Source organism: Blastocystis hominis, assembly GCF_000151665.1.
Source record: "Blastocystis hominis, Singapore isolate B (sub-type 7) whole genome shotgun sequence assembly, scaffold_29".
Classification (NCBI taxonomy): Eukaryota; class Bigyra; order Opalinata; family Blastocystidae; genus Blastocystis; species Blastocystis hominis.
Genome location: NW_013171837.1, coordinates 69,087 through 82,419, shown reverse-complemented (window position 1 = coordinate 82,419; position 13,333 = coordinate 69,087). Strand labels below are relative to the sequence as shown.

The window sequence follows — 13,333 nt, the reverse complement described above, 5'->3', positions numbered from 1 at the left end:
CATTCGCGACAATGCACCCTTCAACGCGAGTGAAGAGAATTTTGCGAGATTGGAAGAACTGTTGAAAGTCTCTCTCAATGTATTCGAGGTCACACTCTTGCCTGGATACGATGACAACTCCGAGGATAAATACGATCTATTCACATGTTATCAAGTGTACAAGCCGAAAAGGAAGGGTGGATGTGGGGAGCAACGAAGTGGGGGAGCTACGCTCCCCCGGCGGAACGAAGTTCCGCCACGAAGTTGCTCCCGGGGCAACGAAGTTGCCCCATGTGTGTCACTTTGCATCGTGAATGATACACGGGAGGGGGAAGAAATTCCCAAGCATTTTATGTACATCAAGGACTTGAGCGATTTCAAACATCGCATCTTTCGTCAGAGTGATGCAAAGAATAGACATACAACGAGAAACGTGAAGTGCAGGTTCTGTGACGACTTCTTCGGATCTCGTAAAGCCGTTCATGCTCACGAAGTACAAACACATCGAGAACTCGTCAATGAGAGTGAGGAGTACGAGTTATCGAACGAGGAGACTCGGTTGCGATTCACGAACCAGCGATACGAAATGCCGGCACCGGTCGTCGTGTATGCTGACTTCGAGTCGGCCATTGATGACAAGAACAGACACAAGCCGATCATGTTATCCTGTCTAGCCGTGTCACGTATCCCTGCCATTGATACCCAACTGCGAGTCTTCCATGCACCACACGAGAGCGAAGAAGAGCTTCGTCCTTTCATGGACTATCTCGTGCAATTGCAAGGGAGTGTAAAAACGTATCTCTTCGATGAATTACCCCTCGAGAACTCTCCGAGCATCGAGAAGGACTTTCGTGCAACAACCGTGTGTCCCTTCTGTCGCAAGAAACTGGAGGACGACAAGGTACGTCATCACGCACATGTGGCAGGTGAATACACCACAGGAAAGGGAGAGATACGTCACTTCGAAGCCGGACAGTACATCTGCACCTGTTGCACCAAGTGTAACCTACAACTCTCATTCAACAAGAAGAACTATCGTCTACCAGTTTACTTCCACAATGGATCGCACTACGACTTCACATTCATCATGAAGCTCATCGCGACGATGCCTGGTGGGAATCTCGAAGTCATTCCAACCACTGAAGACAAGGAGATGCAGATCGAGTACAATGGCATTCAATTCAAGGACTCGTTGAAGCTCATCAGCAGTCCACTGCGTTCCATCGTTGCACAGACACTTGGAGGCAACTTGGACCTCTATGTGCACACCAAACAACAACTACGCAAGTACTGCGAGTCTCGAGGCAAGCAATGGGATGATGAATACATCGATCTGTTGACACGGAAAGAACCCATGTTCTACAGTCTCATCAAGTCGTACGAGTCATTGAACAATACCGTCATTCCTTCTCGCGAGCAATGCATTGATGATATGAAGGGAGAGATGATGCCACAAGACGAATATGATCACATGGTGAAGCTGTGGAAGACCTTCGATATCAAGACATGGGGTGAATACTACGAATTGTACAATGTACTCGATGTGACTCTCATGGCCGATGCATTCGAGCATTTTCGCGTTACCACACTGAATGCATTCGGTGTTGATCCCATGCATTACATCACAGCACCACAAATGGCATATTCGCTCTTCTTGAAGGTTACAATGGAGGGCGATCATAGTGAGAGTAGCCTCATGACCCTCGCAAGGAAATGGGCTCAGTACATCATGCGCATCAACGCCAACGAGGGACTCGCCGAGAAACAACTGGTGAAAGTGTTCTTGAATCGCATGGGTGAATTCTATGAGAGCAAGGGCATTCGATTGATGGAGACAAATGATATCGATGACTTCATGCGATTGTTGAAGAACCTGCGAGGAGGAATCACACAGATCGTGAAACGACATGCCAAGGTTGACATTGACAACAAGGAGCAAGCAACGTCGTCCCAAGGCATCTACTACCTGGACGCCAACAACCTGTATGGTGGAGCCATGCATCGAATGATGCCTTATGAGTTGGTGGGTGTACCTGAGCGACGAGAAGTGATGGAGAAGATCAATCGTGATCCAAATGGGTGGGTGCAATCACTCAAGACGTTCGGTAAGTATGGATTCTTCGTCGAGTGTGACATCGAGGCACCAGTGGAGCTGCACGACAAGTTCAATGACTTGCCATTCTTCCCCGTACAGAAGGCGGGTATGTACTCTGATGGAATCAAGAAGTACGCTGAGAAGAACGACATTGTGGACAAAGTGAAAGAGGTGAATACACCGAAGCTCATCTGTGATCTTGTACCTCGTCAAAAGTATCTCGTGCATTACTCACTGTTGCAACTGGGCATTCAACAGGGATATCGTCTCACGCACATTCACCACCTCATTCGATTCAAGCAGGCACCATTTATCTTCGAGTACGTGAACATGCTGAGTGAGAAACGAGCCAAATCCAAGACCACTGTGGAGAAGAACCTGTACAAGCTGTTAGCAAACTCGACCTATGGCAAATTTGTGGAGATTGGATTGAAACGGATGAAAGTGAAGTTCGCTAACACATGACATGAACGTGAGGCAATCATTCAGAAGCATGGGTACGACATGATCGCCGGGACTACCATGTATTCCGAGAATCTCATCGGCATCAAGCTGAATACACCGGTGCGCAGGGTGGAGAAGCCATTCTTCATCGGGTTCGCCATTCTCGACATGTCCAAACACATCATCTACGATTTCTACTACAATGTGCTCAAGACGACATTCGACACCGTGGAGCTGTTGGGACAGGACACGGATTCGCTCATCGTGCAGTTGCACGATCGCGCTAACATCGTTCACAAGATGTGTGACATGTACAAATCGTTCGACTTCTCGGAATTGGATAACACTAGCTACTTCTATGGGGAACTCGTGAACTATTACGAGCATGAAGTGGACAAGAGCAAGTTCCCTTCATTGGACTCGTTCCTCAATTTCAACAAGAAGTTGCCTGGTCCCATCTTCAAGGACGAACACAACGGACATCGCATCACGGAGTTCGTGGGACTGAGACCGAAGATGTACTGCTTGGTTGATGAGAAGCATGTAGTGCACAAAGCAGCAAAGGGAGTTCCTCGCAACGTGGTGATCGATGGTGAGAGGATGAGTGTGAAGAACATCGACTTGTACAAGCGTGTCCTCGAGGCAGAGAAGAAGGAAGATGCAGTGATCGAAGGCAGCTTCAAACGCATCAACAACCAGGCCTTCGATATCAGCACGAAAGAGCAGACCAAGACCCTTATGACGTGCACGGACAACAAGCGATGGATCTTGGACGACAACGTGCACACACTTGCGTTTGGACATTACCGTTTGAAGGACAAGTAAAGGAGAAGTTTTTTTACTTTGTTTTCTTTATCAAACAGTGTATAAAGGGCAGACAATTACCACATTGGTAGAAAATGGCAGAAAAGGTTTTCGCGCTTTATGCGCCATGGTACTCGAGGTGACCAGGTAGAAATAGGCAGCCAGGTTGAAAAAGGAGGCCTGGAATAAAAATGGCAGAAAAAGGGCCGAAAATTTTTTCGCGCTTTATGCGCCGTGGTACTCGAGGTGGGCAAGCAGACAATGGTCAAAAAGGCAGCCAGGAATAAAATGGCAGTCAGGAATAAAAATGGCAGAAAAAGGGCCGAAAAATTTTTCGCGCTTTATGCGCCATTTCCCTACTACTCAACAATATTGTTCCTGCTACTCATAATTAGTTATTTTATGAAAATGGATTTAACAGAATCAAACATTGTGTTAAACCAATGAAATGACAGAATCGTGTTTGTCTGGATTTTGTTTGTTATGGAGCAAAACTATGCATGATCTATGTAATTCGTTTCAGGATGTGCTAAAACAGATCCCTGTGAAATATCATCATTTCAGCTATTGTTCGTCATAATTTGTGAAAATGACTTCATTTTCATTGCTACTTCATACATATGTTATTTTCTACTATTCTATTACATTCTAGTATTGTTGTTTTCATTCATATTGGCCATTTCTGATTATTCCACACATACCTATCTTATTTTCACAGTATTCTATTCCATGGAATATACTAATAGCCTAAATATACAATTAATCACAAATACACATTATTCTATCTTCCCATACAAAACAATAATGATGACAGAACATCAACTATTCACAATCAATACTATTGAGAATAACTATTGTGAAGACTCTTGTTTGTTAATATTGCTCATTCCTTCTCTCAGCTTATAACACGAACTAGCAACATTATTAGTTGTCATATTTAGAATGTGAATTCATTATGGGCTTTGATACAATTCATATCACACAATATGCACCAAAATGAAACAATACACATTTGTTGTTATTCTATTGCAGATATTCATTATCCAAGTATTAATTCAAAGTATCTCGAGACTGTATTATACAGATTAGTCATATATCAAAGGAAATACAACAATACTTGTGGTAAATGACTGATTCATCATTCCTATTTCTATTGATGAGTTCATCCATATTTGATACATGTCACATAACAAAAATGATCCTATTTTCACAAAAACAAAAAGCTCTTTCGATCAATAATAATATGATTTATCAACTTGTAGCCATCTTAAACCTCATTAATATGGAACAACAGTAGTAAGGGAATGGCACTATTTGCGTGAAACCTTGTAGCAGTTTTCTGTATATGCTATTTTGCACAATGACCACAATTGCGATCTCTTGTCCATTGTTGTAATCGACCAACCGATTCTGGGTCCTCGACTATCATTCCTAGGCTGTCTGGTCGACAATCATCGGTCAGGAACCAGGTTTTGTGCTTTCTTACTCCGATTCCTTTCTACTATCAACCTTGTGCTCGTTTCTATTGTTGTGTTTGTTGTATCAGTTATACATGGGTACAAGAAAGTAGTAGACATACCTAGCAAAGGTGAATTATTGTTATTTCTCTCGTATTTACATGTTTGTTTGCTTAATTGTATAGCTGAAACCCAATGTGTATATTGTCATCATAATCCATCTATTGTTGTCTATGCAAGTCATAAGTGTCTTTGGTAAAGAGAAAACATGCATTATTCCATTCTTATACAAGATTCACCTATCAATGGCACATTCGAATGGATCAATCCTTTCAAGTTCAGAAATCCATTTATCATTTCCATGACTGTTCTATTCAAACCCAATCAAGTCATGTTCAATAATGTGGACTCAACCAATGTGGTGACAAATATCAATGGTGAAGAGGTAACGATCTCGCCTGGTTATTATACACTGAGTGAAATCATTGCCATTCTGAACACCATGATTAATACTACATTCTCAATTTCCACAATGGCTACAAGTTATGAGTGTATTTGGATCCACTCTCCATATTCTATCGATTCTACGAGGTACATATGATATCAAAACGATCATCGCAATGTTGAATGCGAGTGATGCTCTATTTGAAATAGTGTATAGTGGAGAAAATGCATTTCGAGTCTATAACCAGTTTGTGATTCTTTCTCTGACACAACTTATTCATTCCTTGAATAAAGTGACTCATTTATCGAGGTGTGTGTGGAGCATAAATCAGATCAAGGAACTATGGAAACCAGCAAAACGAAGAGGTGCCACTCGAATGATCATTAGTGGATTCAAACGAAACATATACTTCATCGATCTTATCGATTTCTCTTCAAAACAATACAAATCGATACAGGAAGTATTAGGATCATAAAAGAGTACTGGATTCTACAAGAATCGTGGATACAAATATGTCCTTGTATGTATTGATGGATATTCGAAATACCTGATGACTCAGAAACTGAAAAGCAAGAGTGCTACAGAAGTCACTCATGCGATGAAGGATATCATTCAGACATATGGTGAATCACCAAAGTATAGTTGCTCGGATCGAGGTACCGAATTCACCAATGCCATCTTTCGTATCAACATCTTGAACAAGTATGATATCACCATGTATCACATGGATTCAGCGAATAAGGCAGTACTAGCTGAACGAGCAATTCGAGATATCAAGGAAGACATCATGGTTCCATTCAATCAATCAATCAATGGAAAGGTGTATGGCTTGATTTGATCGATGGTGCAGTTCGTAGACATAATGGAAGGAAGAACAGAGACATCGGATATACACCCAATGACATTTGGCTTAACAACAACAACGATATCTTGTACATGGAGAAAATAGAACCATCCAACATTTCAGCAAAGGACACAACACCTCAATTCGATGTTGGTGATTATGTTCGAGTGACACGAAGACCTCGCATTCTGGAAAAGCGATCATTGACGATCAAATGGTCTCAGGACTTGATTGAAGTGGTTGACATTGACGATCACATCATGCCATTGATGTACGAAGTGAAGAATGTGGAAAGGGATAGCACACAGAAGTGTTATGATTGGGAACTACTGGCTAGCAAATGCAAACCACAACCAGCACCGCCTGTCACTCAATCCAAGAGTGATAAAGAACCCAATGCATTGAGAGAGATAGCAAGATCACATCGACCCATTACAAGCACCCAGAAGAAGAAGAAACAACAACCTCGCTCAAGTGTTTGAAAACGATCGTGATGCTCTTCACACCTCTCAGACATACAAGAGAAGGGATATTCGTGAATACAGAGATCGTATGACTCTCACTTGTCCATTCGATTCCATTTATCAGTTTGGTATGGGAAAGGGTCACAAGATTGTTGAGTGTATCGATGAATGGCATATCGAGCAATCACACACCATCCATTGAAACACTCACCTTGTATCCCTTATCCACAATCGATTCGATGGAATCACAATGTTTGAATAAGGTATCATTCTCATTGTAACATGGAATCGATGTGATTATGAGATATAAAGCAGAAGATAATTGGAATTAGCATTGATTATTGAATGGTTGAGTGGATATGGGTGTATGTTCAAACAGTTTGGCATTATTGACTTTCACAAAACAACCAGAATGTGTCGTCCATGAATATTGATGAACGCCATCCACTGTCTCATGCACGAGGACATGTTTGCCGTCCTTCTCTGGCATATAGATGAGCATGTTATCGAGCTTCTTGAACGTGTAATTGTTTCCATTGCTGCTGAATATGTACGACATTGATTGATTCAATTTACTTTGGTTGATTTCGTTCATAGGGTATAATGTATACACCCTTTAAACAATCTCCATTCATATTCGAATATGTGAACATGTTAAGTGAGAAATGAGCCAAGTTCAACACCACTGTGGAGAAGAACCTATACAAGTTATTAGCAAACTCAACACATGGCAAATTCGTGGAAACTAAACTGAATCGAATGAAAGTGAAGTTCGCCACCACTTGGAATGAATGCGAGGCTATCATTCAGAAGCATTGGTACGATATGATCGCAGGAACCACCACATAATCCGAGAATCTGATCAGTATCAATCGGAATAAAGCGGTGAGAAAAAGTGGTGAAACCATTCTTCATCAGATTTGCCTTCTGGGCATGTCCAAACACATTATATACGATTTCTACTATGATGTGCTCAAGACGACATTCCATAACGTGGAATTACTGGGACAAGACACAAGCTCGCTTTTCGCGCAGTTGAATGATCAAGGGAACACCATTCACAAGATGTGTGACATGTACAAGTCATTTGACTACTTGAAGTTGGAAAACACGAGCTATTTCTATGGGCAATTTGTGAACTATTACGATCAGGAGGTGGACAAGAACAAGTTCCCTCCGCTCTCATCATTCCTCAATTTCAAGATGAAGCTGCTGGGACCTATTTTGAAGGATGAATACAGCATACATCGCATTACCGAGTTTGTAACACTCAGACACAAGATGTACTGTCTTGAGGATTAGAAGAACGTAGTAAAAATACAGCAAAGGGAGTTCTTTGTAATGTGGCAATCGATGGTGAGAAAATGCGTGTGAAGAACACCGAGTTGTACAAGCGTGTCCTTGAGGCTGAGAAGAAGGGAGATGCAGTGATTGAGGGCAGCTTCAAACGTATCAATAACCAGGAATTCACAATTAGCACAAAGAATCAAACCAAGACACTCATGACATGCACCGATAACAAGAGATTGATCTTGGACGACAATGTATATACACTAGAAATCGTGTATTTTCGTTTTTGTGACCTATAAAAACGAGTTGTTTCATTGGTCGGAACAATACAGTCATGGAAGTGATAAGGGGTTCCGATACTTGTAAGGGTTGATCCACGAGTATATACCATTACTAAATGAACCGAGGATGAGCATGCAATAGTACATGGCTTACCTCTCTTTACCATAAACAGAAAAGGTTAGCATATTAATATATAGTTAATATTTCACGCCAAATTTTTTATAATGAGCAAAAAACTAGTTATCCAAGGTCAGCAACAGCGATAGAAACTAAGTAATAGGGTCAACTACGAGCTGTTGGTTCGCAACCGACAGGGTCTGAAAAAATAACTCTAACCTAATATGGCCAAACGCATACAATAATGCGCAATAGGCATCCGTATGAAACAAAAAGCTCACTCATTCATTCACTCGCTCAGTAAATTGATATGATGATAAAAGAAGAAGAGAAATGAAATAAAAAGAATTGAGTGTAATTGAAATGGAGTGTGAGTGAATGATGATAAGAATGTGATGTTTAAATAGGTAATTGAATAATAATAAAATGAGAACGGCCATATCTGATGGAAAGCGCCCTAACCCGTCCGATCTAGGAAGCTAAGTCATCACGAGTCGAGTTAGTACCAGTGTGGGTGACTCGCTGAGAAGTCTCGATGCTGTTCTTTTTTCTCCGTTTCGTATTTCCATACTTATTTCTCTTTGTGCTTATTAGCTTTTCTTCTCCAATGTTGTAGTAAACTGTTGGAGTGAATTACCGAATGGAACCTCTTATTAGTATGTTGCATAACTCTATCACCAGTGTGCTATATTTTTGTTGTTTCAGCTTAGATTATAAGTACGCCAAAACCACAGATTCAGAATCCTATTTTACTTTGGATTAATCCGTGCTCATTCTATACAACACTTCAAAAACAAACAAGACAATGACGAATCGATCTTAGCTTTTCTCGAAGTGAGTTACTTGTTTTCCTTCTCTTCTTCATTTCGTTCTCTGCCTGCCGTAACTTCAAACTCATCTCAGAAATGTCCATTTGCTGATTCAACGGTGTAGCCAATTCACAAACCTCTTGCTGAGCGATTACTTCAATAGCACGAAGAAGATGAAATACTGGATCATTCCCACCAGAATCCAGATCGAAATTACTCCGATATGCTTGCAATATCATTGCGATTTCTGGATTGCTATAATTCGATTGTTGCTCAAACCATTCTTGTAAATCGATTATAGGAATCCGGAGTATGAAACCTTTCATTTCATAGGGCAGCGCAGGAAAAAAGCCCGTTTTTAGCAAATCCATAAATCTATCATATTTCAAATTCAATTTCATGGAGAGGGTTCCTTTCAGCCACATGAAATCATCGCTGGCCAACCGCACCGCAGAAATGAGAGAATACAAAAAGAACTCGATAGCGACAGACTCTGGAACAACATTTAAATCGACTTCTTCAGTTCAATAAGAAAAGAAAAGAGAGACTTAAAATGGAAGAATCCTCGCATCGTTCCACAATCGGACCGTAAAACTTTTCATAATCGTGTAAAAATCGGTTTGCAAGAATTGGAAGTCGCAAAAGAAAATTCGTTCGAATCCGTTCTTTACTATTTCAACAACAAACAACCACAATGGCTACTCTTCGGAAGTGAGTGGAATCGAATGAAGCGTTTCGATCGAATTCTGGCACTTCACGCTCATCGCATTCCAATCACTTTCACTCACAAACTATTCATCACTTTCGCTTCACTCAAAAACACACAGACAGCATCGAAAACATCGCATTCTTCCGAGGACGCACTCGATTCGACGTTAAAATCGAATACAACATCGTCGCATATTCAAAATTCTTCAGTTTACACGCAGAACTGATCGCATATTCATAAGCTCGTTTGTTCAATGCAAGATAACTTCCAATCGCATCATCCTTTCGCATTCGAAGCCTCACCGGCTCTTCCTCCTCCGACTCTCTTTCTCTTTCTTTCTCCCCACTCTCCATCGAAACCGTGGAAACCGTGGAAACCGTGGAACTCCTTGACGCAAAAAGTCTCTTTTTTGTGTCTGGATCGAAGAAATTGGTTCTGGAATCCATCGATACGCCGAGGGAAGCGTTTGTGAGGTTTTTCGTCCAGTTGATGAGCTGCTCGCCGTCGACTTCGACGAGATTGTTCGGGTTTAGATCGAACTGGACGTCGAGTAGCAGCGTGACGAAGAGAACGAGACAGTCTGCAGGGAAGCCTGCCTCGAAAAGTCCCTCCAACACGAGGGTATTGATCATATTGTTCACGTGATGATAACGATTATATTTGTTATACTCCGAAAGCGCCTCGCGAATTCGATGGAACTTGAGCAACCCGCGGATATACATGCCTATAGAGAAATCGAAGGGGAGAGGAAGAAAGCACCGTGGGTGAGGAAGAATTCTTTCTCCGATTTCCATTGGATGCGATTGCAGCACTCCCATAATGTGGAGAAAACCGCGGGATTGTTGACATCTGCGGAGGTGCGGAGGAGGTAGCGGAGGGAGGAGGGATTGAGAGAGGAGAGCTAGGAATGAAGAGAAAGAGCGGGTGAAAAACGAGATTGGTTTGCTGGAGGAAGGAAGCAATCTTGAGAAGATGATCAAGTTGACGTTGACTGTAGAGATTGTAGATGCATTTGTTCCAAGACTATGTAGTGAGTTGTAGAGAAATATACATGAATGGGCACCGAAATATTGTTCTGAATCACATAATCGATCGTCTCGCGCTTCTACAGATTATTGTATAATAAGTCGATTCTACTTTGACAATGGGGCATTTTAGATCTGCTAATATTGTTGTACATTCTTCTTGACTTGGATGGTCACTCTTTGCCAAATCAATACGGCTCCTATCACTTTTCACCGATTTAGTATACGACCTAAACTATAATTCTTTCAAACTAAGTAGATACCGGCTTATTTGACAGGAGTTCGCTTGAAGTCCAGTTGGATAAGAAAATTCTTTTACAGATGGAAAATAATTCCGATTAAACGAAAAAGTAGGAGAAATGGAACAACTCGCTGTTCCCCTAAGCCTCCGGAAGAATCCATTTGAAAAACGAACTGCCCCCTTTCCAGCTCTCCGAATTCCAAACTGCATACAAATAGTTCAGTCTGGATCGATAATCTGTCATTTTCCCTCCTCCATTCCCTCCCAGTATCCAACAAACAATCCACATCTCTTCCACTACTACGATAGTCTGCTTCAGCACCAACTCCTTCTTGGCCTCCACGGTCGTCATCCCATTCACACATCCCGGCTCTACACACACATATCGCTTATAATCCTCATCCTCCATATCTCCAATCGCTCTGCACTTCTCAATCTACGCCTCAGCCCTCCCTCGCTGCCCCACCCAAGCGTTCCACACCACGCAATCCGCTTTCTTTTGCTTTTCATCGAGAATCGATTCGATCTCCAAACGAATCTTTCGATCCGCCATTTCAATTTCGATCTTCGCTTCAAAGAAAATAAGAAAAACCGTACCGGGGCCGTCACGTCGGAATATTTGGCGTCTGTTTCGCTGTTAAAAAGGATGCGGGCGTGAGGCTCGATGAATTCTACGGGAATGAAAAAAGGAGAAAAGTGGAAACCTCGGCGTGTGCCGGTGGTTACGGACTCAACGCCTTTGTGGTTCTGAAGGCCTGCGACGGAGGTGGTGAGAATCGAGGGAGAGGAGTAGTAAGTGTGTAATAGGCACTGACAGTCAAACGAATTCGATCCAGTGTTGGATATACTAAGCATAAAACACTCGAAAATAACAGATTACCGAAGTTGGGTAGACAAACTGGAGGCATTGACGCGAACAGTATAGGTGAGTGCAAAATCGTGGTTCCACAATGCTTTCGTTGCTTCGCTGGACGAAAGATGGAAATGACAGACACTAAAACCATCCTCTTCATAAACAGGATCAGACGTCCATGTAGATGTCCTGGCAAATCCGTGCTTCATTAAAGGACCCTCAGAACTTAAAAAAACAACAAAAAAGAGTACCATTCGAAAACTGCGGGAAAATCACTGGAATTCCTCCGCGAATTGGACTTTTACCAGATCGATCAGCGAGTGATGAAAGATAAAGCATTTCCTTTCCAGAAGGAAGAATCCAAGAAACAACAGTGGCTCCAAACAAATCCACAACCACTTTTGCTCCCGAAGAATGTACAATTTCAATTACCATATTTCTGAATGAAGAATAAACAATTCTTTGCAATTGATACCAATGGAGCTATTGTTATTGATCGATACAAAAATAGGTGATTTGAAACATGAAGAATTGCTTACAACCTTCGTGAGAGTGGTGATGAGTATAACAAAACAGGAATGAAAAAAGAGTTATTCTTTGAAGTGATCAAACTGTGAGTAATGATCAGAAGACTAAGGGTATTGATTTGAGACAAAGCATAATAATTATTTTGGAAGCACAATGATAACCGTTATGTAACAAAACACCATCCATAGTATAGTGAGATAGTACTGTGTAATTAACAAACAACAGGAAGATATTAAATATACTTTGTATACAAGTGAACTAGGACTTTGTGCTTTCGTTACCTTATGATTCAGGCAACATTAGCCAGAATGGCAGTAACATCTTTGAATCATAAATAATCAATCGAAAAATACTCGAAATTGATTTCGAAAAAACATATCAGAATGAATCAGGTAGTCTGACATTTTGAAGATTTGGAATATGTAAGTTATTTCAAACTTCAATTTTTAATTACTTTCTAAGGTCACTAAAACAGGCGAATTGAAGCTACATTATTCAGAAGTTATTGATTTTAGATTTGGAAGATCTACAAAGCAAATCATATCGAATCATTTCATTGTTACTGCGCATTTTCAATGAATATAATACATCTACACATCTTCCTTCAAGTACATTCCAACCAAGTTGAAAGGATTGTAATGACGGTAGATCTATATCAATCATTTCATTCGAATTCATTCAATACTTTCAATTTTGGTTGATAAGGAATAAAAGAATGCACTAATACCTAATGTAATGGATTGTAGATTTGGAAGATCTATGCATCATTCAAATATTCAATATCATATCAATACCTCGAAGCACAAACGAACAATGACTGAAATTGCCTGAATAACTTCCGATTGTACCAATTTGAATGGATTGTAATTGTGGTAGATTCTTCAATTCAAAGTCGCCTCCAAAACCACTGAAACTATATTCTCCAATTTGAATGGATTCCAATGATT

The 13,333-nt window shown here is 41.1% G+C and overlaps 2 protein-coding genes; both read right to left on the bottom strand.

Annotated features, from left to right (window-relative positions):
• Positions 1-9,008: 9,008 nt before the first annotated feature.
• GSBLH_T00003219001 (uncharacterized protein) lies at positions 9,009-9,269 on the bottom strand (the record flags this gene model as incomplete). The annotated part of the gene is made up of 1 exon (XM_013041923.1): positions 9,009-9,269. The coding sequence occupies one exon, from the start codon at positions 9,267-9,269 to the stop codon at positions 9,009-9,011; it is 261 nt and encodes an 86-aa protein (XP_012897377.1).
• A 1,875-nt stretch (positions 9,270-11,144) lies between these two features.
• Positions 11,145-12,308, bottom strand: GSBLH_T00003218001 (uncharacterized protein; the record flags this gene model as incomplete). XM_013041922.1 has 6 exons in its annotated part: positions 12,110-12,308; positions 11,886-12,076; positions 11,710-11,852; positions 11,603-11,676; positions 11,472-11,570; positions 11,145-11,441 (listed from the first exon to the last, which is right to left on the bottom strand). The coding sequence occupies exons 2-6, from the start codon at positions 12,065-12,067 to the stop codon at positions 11,145-11,147; spliced, it is 795 nt and encodes a 264-aa protein (XP_012897376.1). The 5' UTR covers positions 12,068-12,076; positions 12,110-12,308.
• Positions 12,309-13,333: the final 1,025 nt, after the last annotated feature.